This window comes from Anguilla rostrata, chromosome 6, assembly GCF_018555375.3.
Source record: "Anguilla rostrata isolate EN2019 chromosome 6, ASM1855537v3, whole genome shotgun sequence".
In the NCBI taxonomy this organism is placed as follows: domain Eukaryota; kingdom Metazoa; phylum Chordata; class Actinopteri; order Anguilliformes; family Anguillidae; genus Anguilla; species Anguilla rostrata.
In genome coordinates, this window is record NC_057938.1 from 28,161,676 (window position 1) to 28,179,817 (window position 18,142).

Here is an 18,142-nt window from a genome sequence, read left to right on the forward strand (position 1 = left end):
AACATCACAGAAAGAGGCGTCAAGTACATCTACTGTAAATGAAAATGTCCCTCTACAGAACTTCATGTGTTTGCATCCTCAATTAATGAATAAAGTATATTGATAATAGCAGAGCAATAGACTTTGTTATTGATAAAATAAACAATTCTTTGCAAATTACATTTGGGCATATATTTATTTTGGGAAAGTTGTTGCTTTTTTTGTTCCCAAAACCCCAAAGCACGGGTCCCTTTTCCAAGGGTGCTACTGCACCTGCAGAACCCTAATTTCTGTGTCTTTGGTTGAGGGCTAATATAAAACAGACTTATTTAGTTGGATATTAAGTGTTTAAACCAGGGGTGCACAACAACAGTCCTGTGTGCATGTTTGTTTTTGTAGTAACCAATTATTCTGGCTAATTTCTTAAACAGGTGTATGTGCCAATCCTGGTTGAATCTGGTTCACTGTAACATAACCCATTTTCCCTTTTTTATTTTGCAGTTGAAGTTTATAACTTGAGAAGCTGTGGCTCCTAACTTATACTACAGAATATAAAATGAAATCAGCCCAAAGTAAAATTTCTGAGAAGAGGTATCCCACCTTCGAGTGTCCAAGTCAATGGCATTCCACATGACACAGGAGTCCTCGGCTAAGACAACAAAGGGCCACACGTCCTGTGGCTGGCTGCCTTGTTCTACCTGCCGGCTGCGCTCCAGCTCTAGGTTGTGATAAGAGAGCTCTTTGATCAAGAAGTGTGCCGCACCTATGAGTGGATTATAGAGGAATCAAAGGAGGGTAATAAAATAAACAGTATAGGGATTATAAGTTTAGGGCTGCATTGAAGATGAGAAAAATGTTGCTAATTGTCTTGTAAATGGAAAACATGCTGTATTGAACATCTAGTTGCAGAGCACTGTTACTATAGCTGCAGATGAGCCAATTGTGAACTACAGTGATTCTTAAATATGCAACTTACTGCTTCTGGTTGCACCAAATGTTATACCTAAGCACCCCAGCAGCTCACCCGTCAAACTGGAGAAAATATTGCTTAAATACTGTCGTAGAATGTTGCAAACTTTAGAGTGCACAAACCACCACAAACCACAGAGGCAAGCCACAACATAACAAAGCAAAATAACATGTGTGAATTCATTTCTTCATACCACACTGATTGCAGGCAGCTATAGGCATTGCTTATTTGTTTGTTGATCTTCTGTTTGGAGCACTATTTGCACTGTACATGCCATACCTATTATTATAATTATAATAAACAGATGGTGTAGCTGATTTTATTCAATTTGTCTCCACCATTTTGATTATACTGTATAGTGTGTGTATGTGTCGATTATGTATGTATGTAGTATGTATGTTTACAAGTCACTTGAATGAAACTGTCCCTCCAGGAGAAACATACCAGGACAGTACACACAACCCCAGTGAGCATTGGAGAAAAAGAGCCATGTACCAATTCCGGCTCCATTGAAAACAGTGGGCAAAACCAGCATTATGTGGTTGGGCCAGTATTTCTTGTATACAGCCATCTCGTACTCCTTGATGACCAGGATGTGAAGGTGTGTGGCGCCATCCATGGCGTGGTACAGATTGAAGAGGCCATGCTCATGCCTTCCTGTTGTCGGGGTGAAGATGGGGCTTTTGATGCAGTTTGGATCCTAAGAAATTAAAGAGAAAATAAATGAATTTGTTCTTTCCAGATTTGAGATGGACTCCTGTCTCCTTACACCAACTGCAAATTGATTTATGTATGCATGTAGTGATGTGGTTATAGAATGGAAATAACATTCTATTTACAAATAATCATGATGGCCATGCAATGAGTATCTGGTGGCATGGATTTAAAATGTGGCCATGGTTATATAATCAATTCATGGTGGAATGGTTAAACAATGATGTCATTTAAGCTAATGGGTGTAGACAGTTTCCTATAAAGTGTCTATGTGACAGTGTCTCTGTTAAACGCACTATACAAATAAAATCAAATTCAACTGTTTATGGGGCAAGGTCATATTACCCAGTTTTATAATCAGTTCATGGTAGTGTGGTGGCATCCTTGGGAGCAAGGCTGGAAAGGTGCTGATGTATAAGAAAAAACTGCAATGGGCTTTGCAGTTGTGCATAATAGACCAGGACAGGATGGTGTGATGTTGCAAAGCAAAGCAGACAGTCCATGGTTTGTTGTCACACAAATACACAACTTGAGGCTTCATTTATAAAATTGTCTCACAATCAAAATTGTATCTTAAATAGTGGCTTCTGCAGAAAACATTGACTAAGTAGTTTCTTTTTATAAAATCACGCTTTGGCGTGGATATGATTGCATCTCTATGTAAAGTTTATGCTATACCTAAGTTAATTACCTGGTGGCTGTGCAGAGATACTGCATGTTTAAAGGCTGCACGTAAATCTCTAAAGTGGGCTGTGTTCACGCTTTAAGTATAACATAATTATAATCAATTTCAGGTATGGAGAATGCAAGAAATGCAGCCTTAGACGAAAATGGTTGTTATTGGCCGAATCCACAAGAAGGGGTAATGGTAAAGCAGTGAGCACAAGACTCAGACAGACCACTTTAAATCAATGTAAGCAACTTACTTGAGGCCCAGTTATTTTAATAAATCAAATGTAAGCACTACTTGAAATGATCTAAGTTTACTTCTGAAATTAAATCCCAGAACATTTTTATAAATAAGGTCCCTAGAATGGTTTATTCCACTCATACCACCTGCACCTGAAATAATTCAATACTGAAATACAATGAAACAAAATTGCTGAAATGCTACATTGTTGTAAACTATTTTCAGCTAAAATACAATGTGCATTTGAAGTCATATGCTGAACAGCTTGCAGATTAATTTTTGAACAGTGATAAGACCACTTTTACTGGAAGAATTTCTTAGTTCATTACACTTTTTCTTTGTGCAGGTTGTAGGAATCAGAATCTCACAATCGGAATGGCCATTTAAGCAAGCTGTAGTTTGTAAATTAATACTGTGAGATGGTATACTAAATACAGTTGTACCTGGTCAGACCACAGAGGCAGTCTCATACTCTCCAGTTGTCCTCCGGGTTGGCTGAAGGAAAAGTGGTGCTCCTTGGACTTGGGGATGATAAAGTACAGCTGGATTTCTTCTCCCAGTAGCAGGTGGGAGAAGGTGAAGGTATGGAGTGTAGACTCGTACAACTAAACATAGGTGTATAACACAACAACCACAATAAATATCTGCTCATGGACTTGCACAGCTAAACACAGAGATAAAAACAGAGCACTCCCACATTAAACTTCACTGCACGTAGACTAATAATAATAATAATTCTAGTTCTAGAATAATAAGTTATAGCCTACGAAGCCAATATTATGCCACTAAAATTGGCTGATGAGTGCCAAAATCGCACAATGGCCAAAGGGAGGTATACTGTTATGACTGTATGGTTAGGACAAAACTAGGGACAGAGGAAGATGGCAAATAGGACTTCTAAAATTGTGGCATTTCAAGATGATGGTGGAAAATATGGTACAGACATATGTTCCAGATGAGAAGATTGATGACTACAACATGTTTAATGGTCTAAAAGATAAAATGATTTCTGAATAAAAAAATGTTTTGTCCTATAGCATCACCATTTGATTCAATTGGACTAATATTTTAGGGTTGTGAGTGGATGTGAGTGCCAATACAGCTGCCAAATTTCATAATTTGGGAGTTGCTAAGAATTTCTGTGATATGCTATGCCCACATCCATTTTTATTGTCTTACTGCAGCCATGTGTTTTGGAGTATCAACTTTCTTAATATAACCTTTTTAGAGGACCCTCTCATGAACAAACTGATGTAAGTTCCATGTTGATAAGTCAAACAATATAGGAGGAGATGTTTTTAAAAAATATTCAAAATGGCGTAAAAACAGAAGACTGGGTGTAATGGTTCATTGAGGTATATTTTTTGCTCAGGCCAAGACACATAGAGTAATATGAAGTTTATGTCGGTATGTTGAACAGGTTGGGAAATAACAATCTTTACATTTGTGAAGTGTGAAACATTGCTGTGGTGCCCCCTATTGCCCACATTGGACTGGCACAGAATTCCAGGAAGTACATGCATGCCAAATTTCATGCTGGTAGATAGCCAGAAAGTGTGTCTATTGACTACTTAACCCCTTCATGCAAGCCACCTAGTGGCCAGGACACCGGCATCATGAGATTGCTCAACTCAAACATTCCGTGCTCCTACAATCAAGCTATAAGTGGAGACAGCAAGCTCTTTATTCTATCCATATTAGTTATTATTAGTTAGTTATTATTACAGGACAACTATGTTAAATATGGAGTTTTTATGGAGCCACTAATGTCACGTAGGTGGTCTATTTAACAAGCACCCAATGCCTGCAGTCTCATCTGCAACTATATCCCCCCAGGGTGTGATGCATTGGACAACAGCGTTTATTTGGGAGTTCATAAAAATATTCTTATACCACCAAAATCTTGTATTCCATCATAGCAACAAGATAAAGCCAATAATAGCCCAAATACAATGCTGCTCTCTGAATAGCAAAATAAACAAGATGAAGTCTTGTGTAATTAGACCAGGTCATTCTACTTTCAATATCTGTGACTAAATATAGAATAAATATACAACCTTACCATTGATTTTACACATAGAGATTTCCCTTTCAAGGCTGAGTGGTCATATATTGTCTTGGACAATCCTTTTGTGAAATATACACTCATTTGTGATGCCTGGGTACTTTCCGAGATAGCTGAGAGTAAAATCACACGTGCTGTTTATGGCGTTGTTGCCCTTTTTAGTGCATTCTGGCTTGATTGACAATTATTTTAACCAGTAGCTGTCCAACGATGTCTAACATGTCTAACTTGACTTCTGGAATAGCAATTTATATTTCAGTGTAACAACTAGTTTTGTCTCAACGGTGCATTGCGAATTTAGCCTCTGCATTGGCAACAAAAATCATGTACCCGATGTAATCATTGTTTTCCATTATTTTTTGGAAAATATTATTCTTGAGAACTTCTTAGCATGGCTATGCCATATGTTCGCCTAGCTGATATTGTTTTCTGGCGTACGCTGAACTCAGAAGAGGAAAGCGACAGCATTGATTCTCTGGAGGAGGAGGATGCCTATGAACACAGATTAGATTTCATCCTTGATATGTAAATATTACTGTTCAAAATATTTTGGTTATATACAGTATTTGAAATTGAGTGTCTGTCAATAGGTTAGTGCTACTTTCTAATGAGGACATTTCACACTGTAGCCTAAGCATTCTGTAGGTGGCTCAGTCCTGTTATGTTTCATGCACTAATTTGACGTGAAGCCGGAACATCGGCTTATTGTTTTAATGTCATCCCATCCCCATGCAAAAACATATAAGACTGAATGATCACACATTTAGGTATGTGTACCGCAGTGTATCACAATGTTTTTGCATTATTTTTCAATGTGATATCAATGTTTCATCTTAAACCATCATAAGAGGAAAATATGCTTTACAATTGACAAAAAGCATTTTATTTATTTTTGGAGAGATTTGGATGTTTTTGGGCCCCTAGATATCTTAGACCCCCCTACGGATGGAAATATAGTAATTCCCACTTGAAAATGTTGCAAAAGTGCATTTCCTGAGTCAAAACAGTTGATTTGTAGTGAAATACATGATTATGCAGTGATTTCCAGCAATGCACAATTTAGACATTTTGGATAGCTTTGGGGACACTAGGGGACACCAGGGTACACTGCTTACCTTTTGATTCATAGATCTTTAGTAGTTCTGCATATCACTCTCAAATTATGCACACTTGTGGGCAAGGAGTTTATGATCCAGGAAATTCATACTTTCACCTGTTTTATGTAATCCTGGGTAAATACCCCTATAAAGGCCTTTTTACTATAACACTAACAATCAATGCTCAGTGAAATTGCAATTAAATAAAAGGAACAAAAACATTACAGATACTGCTAGTTTTCATTTACTTATAACTGACATTACTTATTAATTAATCATACTTGATTTGATGGAAAATCCAAGGCCTTCGTAAGTAGTCTTTGCACTACAGACTACATAGCTGCACTTTTACTAATATGCATGAGCGCTTCCGCTTCTGTAGTGGTTGTATGCCTGCACGCAGTGCAACAATTCTACATGCTCTTAAGGCTAACAGTTCACTTTTATCCCTCATGCATTCGTTTCTGGGAAAATGTATCAGTTTCCTAGTTTGTGTGCAATGTTTCCATGTGGGTGGTACAAGTTAACCTACCTCTATAATGCTTTAAGTTTTTTAGAAAATAATTGGAAATGGAGTCTGCCATTCTCCCTTATTAGTATTGTCATTGGGAAGTGCATGGGTATTATGTAAAGTATAAAATGGGAAGAGTCATTTTAACCCAGGCTCCCAGAAGTGAGTCATACTTTTTTCTATGCCAGAGAGAGAGAGAGAGAGAGAGAGAGAGAGAGAGAGAGAGAGAGGCTAGACATCGCCTGCTATCTCTGAAGCAGCTAAAGTGTACACCAGTTCCAGTATTATTATAGCCATGTCATCTGCAGTGGATTTATAATTTAGTTTCAGTAGTACTGAGGAGTCATAGGATCAATGGTCGACAGAGAGTGTGCACAAAGTAAGTGTGAGTGCATTCCGATATGCATTTGTACCTGCTAGTTAGGGTGATTACCTACAGCTGCTAACTGTACGCAAGTGTATCATTGCCTAGCTAGATTAGCATTGCGGCTAACCAACTACTTACCAGAGAACAAAAGTGTGATTTCACAGATAAACTACAGTATGTATCCTTGGGCTGGGTATCACAGCTTGTTTTCAGGAGACAGTAGGAGTGTCAGCCAAGCGGCCAAAACTGTGCTGCGTTTTTTAAGCTCACTTCCTTGGCCTTTTGAGAGACGTTGCTCACTAGCGCCACTACAAAGTCAATCATTTTTTTTCCACAAGTAATTGTAGTCGCGATCGGTGTTTTTTCTTTGTCTAATGTCTCCCCTTACATCGATTTGTTAAGTTATTGTGCTATTTGGACAAGCTGGTAATATTTTGTGGACAAATCAGGGACAGTTTCCGTCACAACCGAGTCACTGTATCTCATGTGTTTAGTGGACAACTTGGACTTCAAATCCCTACTGCGCAGTTTCTGGCTCCAATTTGTACAACATGGTGATGCCCATGAACTATACTTCTCGGGCTTCAAAACCCTTTTCACCAAGCCCATGGAGAGCTGATGGGTGATGTCACAGTGACTTTGTCCATATTTTTCTACATTCAATGTTGTCAGCCAGCTATGAGTGGAACACCAAGATCCGAGACAGCACGTTAGCAGGTCCTCCAGCATCGAAGGAAAGTACTCGGTTTGTGTTCATTCCATGCATCAATTACCGCTAATTGGTAGCTTAATTTCTAGCCAAGCATTTAGTTCAGTCCAATAGTGGAGTTTTGTCTGTCAACTTGTGTGGGACAGCTCCAGACTCACGAGGAGGAAAAACTGCACTTCCTACAATTTTCTGCACGGAAGCAGAAGGACGTTCATTGTGCTTTCTTCTTCCTCTTTTTATGGTGAATTACTACCATGCCGGAGCATTATCGCCACCTACTGTTGAAATTGAGTATGAAACCTAATTTTTTAATGCTTTGGATTAGACCAGTTTATTCCGAAAACATGAATACATGACTGTATACAACACTTCCTGATAGGAAAAACCAATCAAAGTCCATTCCCCCAATTCCAAAGCGACCCAGTTCTTCTTGCAATCTCTGACATTCTGCTGAATATTGAGGACATATGAACATTACATGTTCTACAGTTTCTTTTTGCTGATGGCAATGTTCACATTCTCCAGTCTGATGTTTCCTTGTCTGTAGCACTGTGGCATTCAGCTTTTTCTCATCCTGCTTATCAGGTATTCTTTTTCCTTTCCTGCCAATAGGACTCCCATTCCCCACCTCTTTTTGAATTTGATTAAGATGTCTTCCTTTTGAATCCTTATTCCACATCTCCTGCCACAGCTTCCAAACTTGGAGCCATATATATAATTTAACCTCTGCTTTGATAAATGGGACATCAACTGATTCCAAGGTAAGAGCCCTCTTATCAGATTTATCCACCACTTCATTCCCCTCTACCCCTACATGAGCTGGTACCCATAAGAGGTTAATACTGCTTCCAAACCGGATAATTCTTTACACAATTTGGTTAATATTTCACAATATTTCAACAATAACTTGTCTACATTGCATATTTGAATATGTATTAAAGCCGCACTGGAATCAGAGCAAATCACCAACAGGCTTGACTTACTCAATCCACTGCAATGCAAATAGGATAGCAATGAGCTCTGCTGTATATAACCTTTTTATCAATTTAACTTCAGAATAAAAAGCACATCCTGTATGTCCAGTATTTGGTTCTTTTGATCCACCACAATAGACAGGTTCATCATGCGTGTTTACAGTCTGAAGCAGGCCTGCAACGGGGATAGGGGAATGTGTTTTTCTTTTGTTGTTTTTTTTTTGTTTGGGTTTCATGTGCCGGCTATTGTATATGGTTTGAATGAGTCTAGGCCTCACTCCTAAAGGTATTTACGCATTTTTGTCATCAAATTGAATGTTCCATTTAAGGTAAGGTTTAAAAAATCAATGGTAGGTAAATGTTTTTATTATGGTATTTGTATAGATGTCATTCAAAACAGTATCTCTAAGGTACTATGGAGTGGATGATGTAATAAGCCATGATAAATGCATTGATTTTTAAATATGTGACATACATGCCAAAGAAGTAATACAGATCCTCAGTCATATTGGATGCAATTGCCATGTTTGGTTTTGAGCCACCAAGAGTGTTTTCTCCAGGGCTCAATATAACTCATGCTTTATTGGCACATTGTATTTGTTACCAAGTTGCAGAAAAGCTTTGTACTTATTCATTTACCAAGCAACTTAGGAGTTCAGGAAAGGGGAAGTTGTTATCTCCCTGAGCGTGTTGGTAAGGGTCAGGAGTATTAAAGGTATTCTCACTATTTCATTACAAACTAAAAAAAAAACTTAATTTTTGCATTTTTGATAATTGCATTTGTGGCACTTTATTTCCACCGGAATTATAAATATAAACTAATCTAGTGTTGTAAATGGTACAAATGTCCTGCTTAAACTAAGCCATTTTTCAAGTCTCTCTGATGCACACACCTGGAGTTATAAAGCTTTAAATAGGGTGCCCCCTAAATGGGCAAGGATTGGCCAGATTTGACATCTGCACAAACGGATTAAAATTTTGGCTGATGTCAGGCAGAATTTTCACAATGTCAACTTGTCCATTTATGATTTTATAGGACAAAGACTCAGCATGAACAAATTTAACTTAATTAGCCAATTTGATTAGGAGTTATGAGCATTTTTATTTTCCAAATTAGTCTATAATAGTACCACCTATAGGCTAAGAATGACCAACTCGTGCAACCTATCACCAAATCATATAGAGATCACATTTCATTAGAGGTCAGGTTTCATTACAATCTGACATTGCGTTCAGGAGTTATAGGTTCTTATGTGAAATTTCTATGCCCACAAATTTAATTGGCTAGTAACAGCCATTTTGTTTGTCCAATCAGCTGTTCTTGAATAACTTTTAACGCGCTTCGACCAGAAGGTCTGTTTAGCAAGACTTGTTCCAAGCGTCAAACGATCTACGAGGAGATGCTGTTTACAGGTTTTGAAAAAAATTCAAAATTGTGAAAACTCTAGTCAGGTGCAAATCAAAATGCTTGGACCATCTATTGTGCCTTGAACCAAGGAATCTCTGGAAAAAAAGAATTTTCATTTGAGGCCGAACGGTTTTAGAATTATAGGCCAAAATGTAAAAGGGGTTTAACATTTGGGTCAATCTGAGGAAGTTCAAGTTAATCATTTTAAAATGACAATAAAGTAAATAAAAAGACACAACTGATTTAAGGTAATGGGGCACAGCTGACCCCACCTATAGCAACAAGTGAGCCTGAAGAGAAGTTGTTCCTTTGAACATAATCTGTTTGAAGTCAAAATGTACCTTTCACATCAACGATTGAATTAAATTTATTATTATTATTATTATTATTATTATTATTATTATTATTAATAATAACAGCCAGGTGCAAATGTGTAGCTGTGTAGCTGTTACCTCTGGCACGCTATTAAGCAACTGAATGACGCTTTGATATGAATTGCTCAAATTGTTTTGCACAAAATTAATTCATTGCAATTGTGTATTGAAGTTGATAAAGACCTTAGAGTGGGGATGAATCAATGTAGGCATTGTAGTAATAGAAATGATTTAAAGCTCAGCGGAGATGACGCCTCGGACATATTTTCAGTTTTTCACTTGAAGCTTAAACTGAAACTGAATAGACTACAATGCAACTGCTGAAATGTAACTGATTTGTGTGTGGTCCCTGCTCATTATGCCTGAAGAAATTACTTTAAAAAACATACTGCAATTTATATTTCAATTTCTTTTACATTTTGTGTTTTGTCCTGTTTTGCACATTTTCGCTTTTTTTTCAGTGTGCCTTGATAGATGTTTCCCTTAGCCTATAGGCTATACCAAAACTGCTATAATTGTGAAATACAGCTGTTGGAATTGATTCAATTGTGTGCTTTATTTATAGAAAATAGTTATTGAATAGCAAAATATTGTTTTGTTAAATTTATTAAATTTCGGTTGCATTGGGTGCAGAAATTGATTTGGTTAAGTTGGATGGAAATTGGCCTTTCTAGTGTTAAAGGGAAACCCTGCCTGTTAAGACTTGTAGGGCTTAATATGTTGTAAATGCCCTCAACTATGGAAATATGTTGTAAAAACCACACCAAAGTTATTTGTTAAAAAACCCCAGCCTTTAATGGAAATTTTGACCAATGGACCAATCTGCATTATTTTATACACAATGTACTTTGGGTAGATGACATAAAGTGGTTGCACTGGAGGTTAATTCAGTTATTTTGCTCAGCAGTTGCAGTTATTAATAGTGAAACATATCAATAAAATGCCTCAGAATTTGTGTGTGATGTGATGCATGGGATATCTGTGAATAGGATGGATTCAATAGCTAAATATCTTATCAGCACATATTATCATTAGGGATTATGCATTTAAAGGAGGTATTAAGCTCATATATATGACACGTATCAATACTAACATTACGTCAATTAAATTAATAGGGATGGTGTACACGTTTCAGTTTCACCAAAAACAATAGTTTGATATGATCTTTGAATGGCTACTGTACGGTGGCTCTGAAGTGAAAAACACACAAAAAAAAAGAAAACGCAAAAACAAAAACTTTCGGCCCTGAGGTACAGATGCAACATGCAAAAACAAAAAGGAGTGGTCCTGAGGTGCAGATGCAACATTCAAAAACAAAAACATGCAGTCCTGAAGTGCAAAACAGAAATACAAATAGAAAATGCAAAAACAAAACTTTCAGCCCTGGAGTTCCACCCAAAGTACCCAGAACTTGTAGTCCCAGGAACTACTTTTCAAGGAACTAAAAGGTTCCTTCAGCCCATTGTTGTCTGCGTTTCCACCACGGTCTAAAGACCCGCGAAGATTAGGCAAATTAGTCCACTGATGTATGAAAAAGCGGCGTCGTCGTCGGTCTATCTGTCGTATGATTTCTTCTGTAACCCCATACTACCACCGAAGTAGCCTACATTATGTTCTAATAACCGGGACAGCACGGAGGGGTTTATTCCACTTATACAACGGGTTACCAACAATGACTATATATGGTTACTTTAGTATTTATTGATTTTTATCGACTTCGCAGAGTAAAATTATGGCAGTCTAAAAAATCAAAAGGGACGATTACTAGAATTAACCTGTTATTTCACCCTGACAAAAAGTGCGGAAGGTGATTTCCAGTTTGCTTTTACTGTATCACCAATGTAAATTACGCAGAACTACCGCATACCTCACGTAACTGTATCAAACGTTTTGAGTCAATTATAACGGGCTAACAAAGAAAATCCGGAAGAAAATATTCACCAACTGAATTAAACCGTTTGAATGTTTTGGTACGTAATATGCTGTCCCAGCACGAATGCTTAACATTTTATAAAACGAATACTAAAGCAAGAAAAGAACAGAAGAGCACACATGTTATAATCCTCAATCTTAATTTCTCATCTGTTCCAAGATGTTGGCTGGCTATAACCAAAACTAGGCTACTGCGCCGCATAACATACAAGTTTGAATTCAAGTTATTATTATGAAAATAAATCGGTTTGCGGCTGTAGACTTTTAAAAATGGCGGTTGAAATAAAACACTGTCGACCAATCAGTCGACCAATCAGAAATATTCAGCGCTTGCGCCCCACCCCAAAAGTTCCAGTACTTTTGGAAAGTATTACCCCCCCAAACAGGGACTTTTTTGGGGGTAAAATAAAGTCCCAGGAACTTAACTGGTCCCTGCGGTGGAAACGCACTGAGTACCTCAAAAGGTTCCTAGTTCCTGGGGAAAGTTCCTGCGATGGAAGCGTGGCTCAACATACAAAAACAAAAACTAGTAGCCCTGAGGTGCAAAACAGAAACATACAACAACAAGCAGCCCTGAGGTGCAGATGCAACATACAAAAACAAAACTAGTTTTTGTTTTTGTATGTTGCATCTGCACCTCAGGGCTGCTTGTTGTTGTATGTTTCTGTTTTGCACTTCTGGGCTACTAGTTTTTGTTTTTGTATATTGCATCTGCACATCAGGGCTGCTAGTTTTTGTATGTTTGTGTTTTGCATCTCAGGGCTGCTCCTTTTTGTTTTTGCATTTTCTTTTTGTATTTGGGTTTTGCACTTCAGGGCTGCACGTTTTGGTTTTTGTATGTTGCATCTGCACCTCAGGACCACTCCTTTTTGTTTTTCTATGTTGCATCTGCACCTCAGGGCCGAAAGTTTTTGTTTTTGCGTTTTCTTTTTGTTTTTGTGTTTTGCACTTCAGAGCCACCGTACTACTGCTAGAATGTAGAGCTCTTTACAACAGACAACTTTTCCATCTCTGTTGGCATAGGCGAGCAGTTGATACATAGACACCATCTCTTATGCCCTACTCTCGTCTCCTCTGGCCTCCGATCTTCATCATTTTGATTTATATGATGAGGTCTATGATTCCCTGCTGAGTAATGACCTGCTCTGGCTTGAATTGAAAAGGCTGAACTGAAGATATTTTCAATGCCGCTCTATGGGCAAGAGCAATGGACCGAGACCTGTGCAACCATTTGACGTCACTGCCCAGAGTGCATTGCGACAGTAATAACAACGGCGACTACAAGTTGAAGGATTTTAAATATAAACTAACTAAATAACTAAAATCTTTCATGTGGTTTTTATGACATATTTATATAATTGAAGTCATTTACATCATATTAAGACCTACAAGTCTTAACAGGCGGGGTTCCCTTTAAACATTTGTGTAAAAACTCAAAGAAACAATTTTTAAATTCTATTTGCTCCAAAAGCAAGTGAAATGGTCTTAACTAAATTTAATTTGGAGATCTCCATTCACCCTGCTCCACACAGGTTTTTTAATTAACTAATGTTACTGTCCAGTAACTGGATTAACGTTACTGACCAGTCATCTCTCTTTGGTAAAAAAAAAGTTCAGTGCTGCTTTCATTTAAAGCCAAATATCTCTGTATCTGCAGAAGAATTAGTGTTAGCGTGCTACTGCTGCAACCACAAACTAAATCTTGAAACTGACTGCTCTGTTGAAGTAGCCTGGGTAGTGTACGGTATGCTTGACTGCCCTGACGGTCTGAAACTTTTGGTTTTAAAAAGGAAATCTAACTGGATTGCCATTTTTAATCAAACATTCTGCCCGCAATGTAATCACAATGAGCATTCCACACACAAAATTGGCATCTGGGCTCACATTAACAAATCATTTAATGAGGAAATGAACAAAATTAGAGTAGATAAAGTTATTATATTGTTTCAAAAGTGCCCTGACAGTTGAACAACATCATCTGATGATACTTTTTTCACTTTTGAAGTCAGAAAATATTATGCTAATTTGACTGTTTACTAGAATTTGTGCCTGCACGTAATACTGCACCATAATCAGTGCGGTCATTATAAAAAATGTAATTACATTGAAGGCATTATTACATGTTTTATGACAAGAAAAACTCACTGTGAAATGTTTTAGATATTAATTGATAATTATTTATTCATACATTCGTATACTTAAAAACCTAGTTTGAAAAGAGAGATTTTTACATGTTGATCTTCCAGAAGATCTTATCTGCAGTGTGGTATAAAATATTTTAGTTTTACAAACAGGTTTTAAAAAATAAAATTACATAGCATTTATGACATTAAACATGAAAAATAAGTTGTTGAAATATGTAAAAATCATATTGGTCAATCAAAACTGGTTTGACCTCCCTCTTACACTAGTTTTACATTGCAGAATGTTATAATATGGCAAGAGAGTTACTGGATCAATAAAAAAGTTTGAATGACAGCAACACTAACTACTATCCTAAAGTATGCCAGTCAATACCAGCCCAATATTAGCTGGGGATTTATTTTTCTCTAATACGAATGATATCTCTAAATCACAGAGCTAAATCACAGAGCTAAAGATGGTGAATCACCAAAATGCACCAAGGCGTGACTTCAACTACAATTTCTCAATGCAGAATGATGGAAGCCGACCGAATGAGGGAAAATTACAATATGCTGCCCTCTACTGTCAGAACCCTGCAAGTATTTCCCAGAACCTCTGCCATATAGGCAAATGTGTCAAATGAAACCCTCAATAAACCACTGCACTCTGATCAGTGCCTATATGTATGAGCTCTGATTAGTGTGCTTACATGTGTGTGCCCCAATGTGTGCTTTAATGTGTGCATGTTTACATAAGCCTGCTTGTATTTAAGTGTCCTCACCTGGTATCTTGGGCTGGAGCCCATGTACTGGTGGCACTGTTCACAGTGATGGTAAGTATTGTAGGCGGCATATTTGGACAGCTTTATCCTGGTGGTGTGTCTGCGTAGGTATACCTCATCTTTCTGTCTGGGGTTTCCTGTGAGATATGAACAGTGCAATGGGAAACATTGAGCCCAGGGCAGATTCTAAAAAGTGATAATTTCCACATAAATGTTTCTATATAGATAATTATCTTTTTATGAAATGTTATCCATTACTTTCTTTTGAAATTCAGCTTCAAAGTTGCACAAACTGTCCAGCTATGTTTTCAATGATTTTAATACATTTACATCTATACCATCTTCTTTCATCATTTGGACTCACAAATCAACAACAAATGAACAAAAATGCCAACCTTTCCCAGTGGGAGTGAAGTTTGGTGAATGCACAGGGCTTATGTGTTCATGTTTGGGGTCATGGACAGTGTAGTCGAAATGCATGGTTCTGAACACCTCTATGTTCGGCCAAGCTGCATCCATCTGATGATACTGAGCCAAGCCCAGCTGTACACCTGGAAAATATTTTAAAGAAAAAAGATAACACTTAAGGATATTTTCTAAATACTGTGTGTAGTTCTGGGCACCACGCCATAAGAAACACATGGGGACACTTGAAAAAGTTCAAATAAAGAATAATTCAACTGATTCTTGCCATAAATGGAAATACAAATGGAACTTTTCAGGCTGTCGACAGAACAAATAGGGCTAGTGGAAATTAGTTAAATGCAAATTCATCTCTGATATGAGGAAGTATTTTTTTTACAGTTGCCAATGCTTGGAACAGCTTGCTAGGTGATGGAAATGAAGCAGAGACACAGAGAGAGTATTTATAGCTAGGATACTTTCTAGTCTTTAGGTAAATAACAAGTCCCATTATATATTTGCATGCTTTTTAAGAAAAGACAATGTTCTGACTGGTTGGTTGACTTGGCAGGAAATATTTATATAATTGTAGGTACAACAGGAAATGAGTAAGAGAGGCATCATATACCAACTACTCACTTAAGTTGATCTCTTCTTCATCATAGACATCAACTTCCATTAATCGAATAAGCATCCTTGATAAAATTCCCAGAAACTGTAAGTAAGCCCCTGTCTTCCCAACCTGCGATTTAAAGAACATGCATAAATGTGTGTGAAGTGCATTATGAAATGATTGTCAATGCATTCCCATAATTCCCATAAATTCCTGTTGATTTTATGACTTTTTTATATAAAAAATTTCATTGGTCTTGTAAATGGTAAATGGACTGCATTTATATGGCGCTTTTATCCAAAGCGCTTTACAATTGATGCCTCTCCTTCACCAATTCACACACACACCAATGGTGAAAGGCTGCCATGCAAGGTACCAATCAACTCATTGGGAGCAATTAGGGGTGAGGTGTCTTGCTCAGGGACACTTCGACATGCCCAGGGCAGGGGACCGGCAACCGGCAACCGGCAACCCTCCAACTTCCAGACAACCGCTCTTACCTCCTGAGCTATGTCGCCACGCTGTGAGTTGTGTTGTGAGACATTTTTTAAACAGTAATTTAATACTTCAGGGGTGCATGTGCCATAAAACATCCCTGGATACCAAGCAGAGTCAACACACCTTCATAAAGGATTGTGCACAAATATGGCAGTCGTGATTTTAGGAAGCAACTAGTTAAAATTCACAAGTAAAAAAGTTTTCACTCACTTCCAACCCCTGTCTAATTTTCTGCCAAATTTGGAATGTCCAAACATATTCACTAGTTTCATAAGCTCCCTGTAAATTCCGGAGGGCACAGCACAGAAAACATATGATGTTAAACTGCTGTTTCTTTTCAGACCACATTACAGAAGTTCAGCTTGGACAGGTGTGAATCGGAAGACACAGCTGCACAGCTTGAGCAAGCAGACTCTGGGCACCCTACTGACCAGCAGGGGTCACTGGTGAACAGTGAAACACTCCCTCCCCCATAGTAATCTATAGCCAGTTATACATCGACCTGTGGGACTACCAGCCACAGTCTGCACTGCCACAGTCCACATTTGATACCAGACTGTGAGGCCCATACACACATTGTATGAAATTGTACCTTAACAGGATGACCTGACTAGCAATATCTTTAGCTGGTCTATAATGTACAGTAAGCTCCATAATGTTTGGGGCAAAAACACGTTTTTTTCTTGATTTGGCTCTGCATTCCACAAATTTAGATTTGTAATCAAACAAATTCACATGCAGTTAAAATCCAGATTTTCAGATTTTTATTAAAGGGTATTTTTTATACATTTTGGTTTTACCATGTAAAAATTGCAGAACATGTTATACATCCCCTCCATTTCAGAGCACCATAATTTTTTGGACAAATGGCTTCACATGTCTTTCTGATTAGTCAGGTGTGTTCAATTGCAGGTATGAGAGAACTAGAACAGGATCTAGTCTTGAATCTAGGCTTTTGATTGCTTTTGCAGTCTTTTATTGGTGTTTGTCAACTTGATCACCAGATTTGTGCCAATAAAAGTCAAGGAAGCCATTATGAGGCTGAGACATACCAAACCTTCTTAAAAATCAACTGTTTAGAACATCATTAAAAAGAAAAAGAGTCCTGGGGAGCTCAGTAATCACAAAGGGCCTGCTTCTCCAAGGAAGACAGTTGATGACCAAAGACGTCTCACCATAATGAAGAAAAACCCATAATCACCTGTCCATCAGATTAGAAACAATCTTCGGGAGGTAGGTGTGGATGTGTCAGTGACCACTGTCCATGGAAGACTTATTGAACTGAACTACAGAGGCTACAGTACAAGATGGAAACCACTAGTTAGCTGCAAGGAAGGATGGCCAGGTTACAGTTTTCTAAGAATTACCTAAAAGAGCTTGCGGAGTTCTGGAAAAGGTCCTGTGGACAGATGAGACCAAAACTGAATTTTATTAGAGTGATGGCAAGAGCAAAGTGTGGAGGCCTAAAGGAACTTCCAAAGATCCAAAGCACCCCCTCTGATCTATGAAACATAGTGGGACAACACTCATTGGACAGCACTTCATCCTACAGCAAGACAATGATCCCAAAATTACTGCAAAAGCAACAAAGGAGTTTTTCAAAGCCAAAAACGGAAAAATTCTTGACTGACTAAGTCATTCACCCAATCTGAATCTGAATGTGTTTCATGAGCTGAAGATTTACTTCAGGCAACTAGCAAGCAGGAGCTGAAGA

The 18,142-nt window shown here is 37.9% G+C and overlaps 1 protein-coding gene across 3 annotated transcripts in view; it reads right to left on the bottom strand.

The window, feature by feature from the left end:
- The window catches only part of greb1 (growth regulating estrogen receptor binding 1), a 60,180-nt gene that overhangs the window by 15,066 nt on the left and 26,972 nt on the right, over positions 1 to 18,142 (bottom strand). For all 3 annotated transcript variants that reach the window (XM_064339290.1, XM_064339291.1, XM_064339289.1), the window contains exons 22-27: positions 15,957 to 16,059; positions 15,311 to 15,466; positions 14,916 to 15,052; positions 3,017 to 3,178; positions 1,445 to 1,649; positions 580 to 742 (exon numbers count right to left, since the gene is read on the bottom strand). In XM_064339290.1, the coding sequence (XP_064195360.1) occupies positions 580 to 742; positions 1,445 to 1,649; positions 3,017 to 3,178; positions 14,916 to 15,052; positions 15,311 to 15,466; positions 15,957 to 16,059 (926 nt within the window). The remainder of the gene's footprint in view (positions 1 to 579; positions 743 to 1,444; positions 1,650 to 3,016; positions 3,179 to 14,915; positions 15,053 to 15,310; positions 15,467 to 15,956; positions 16,060 to 18,142) is intronic.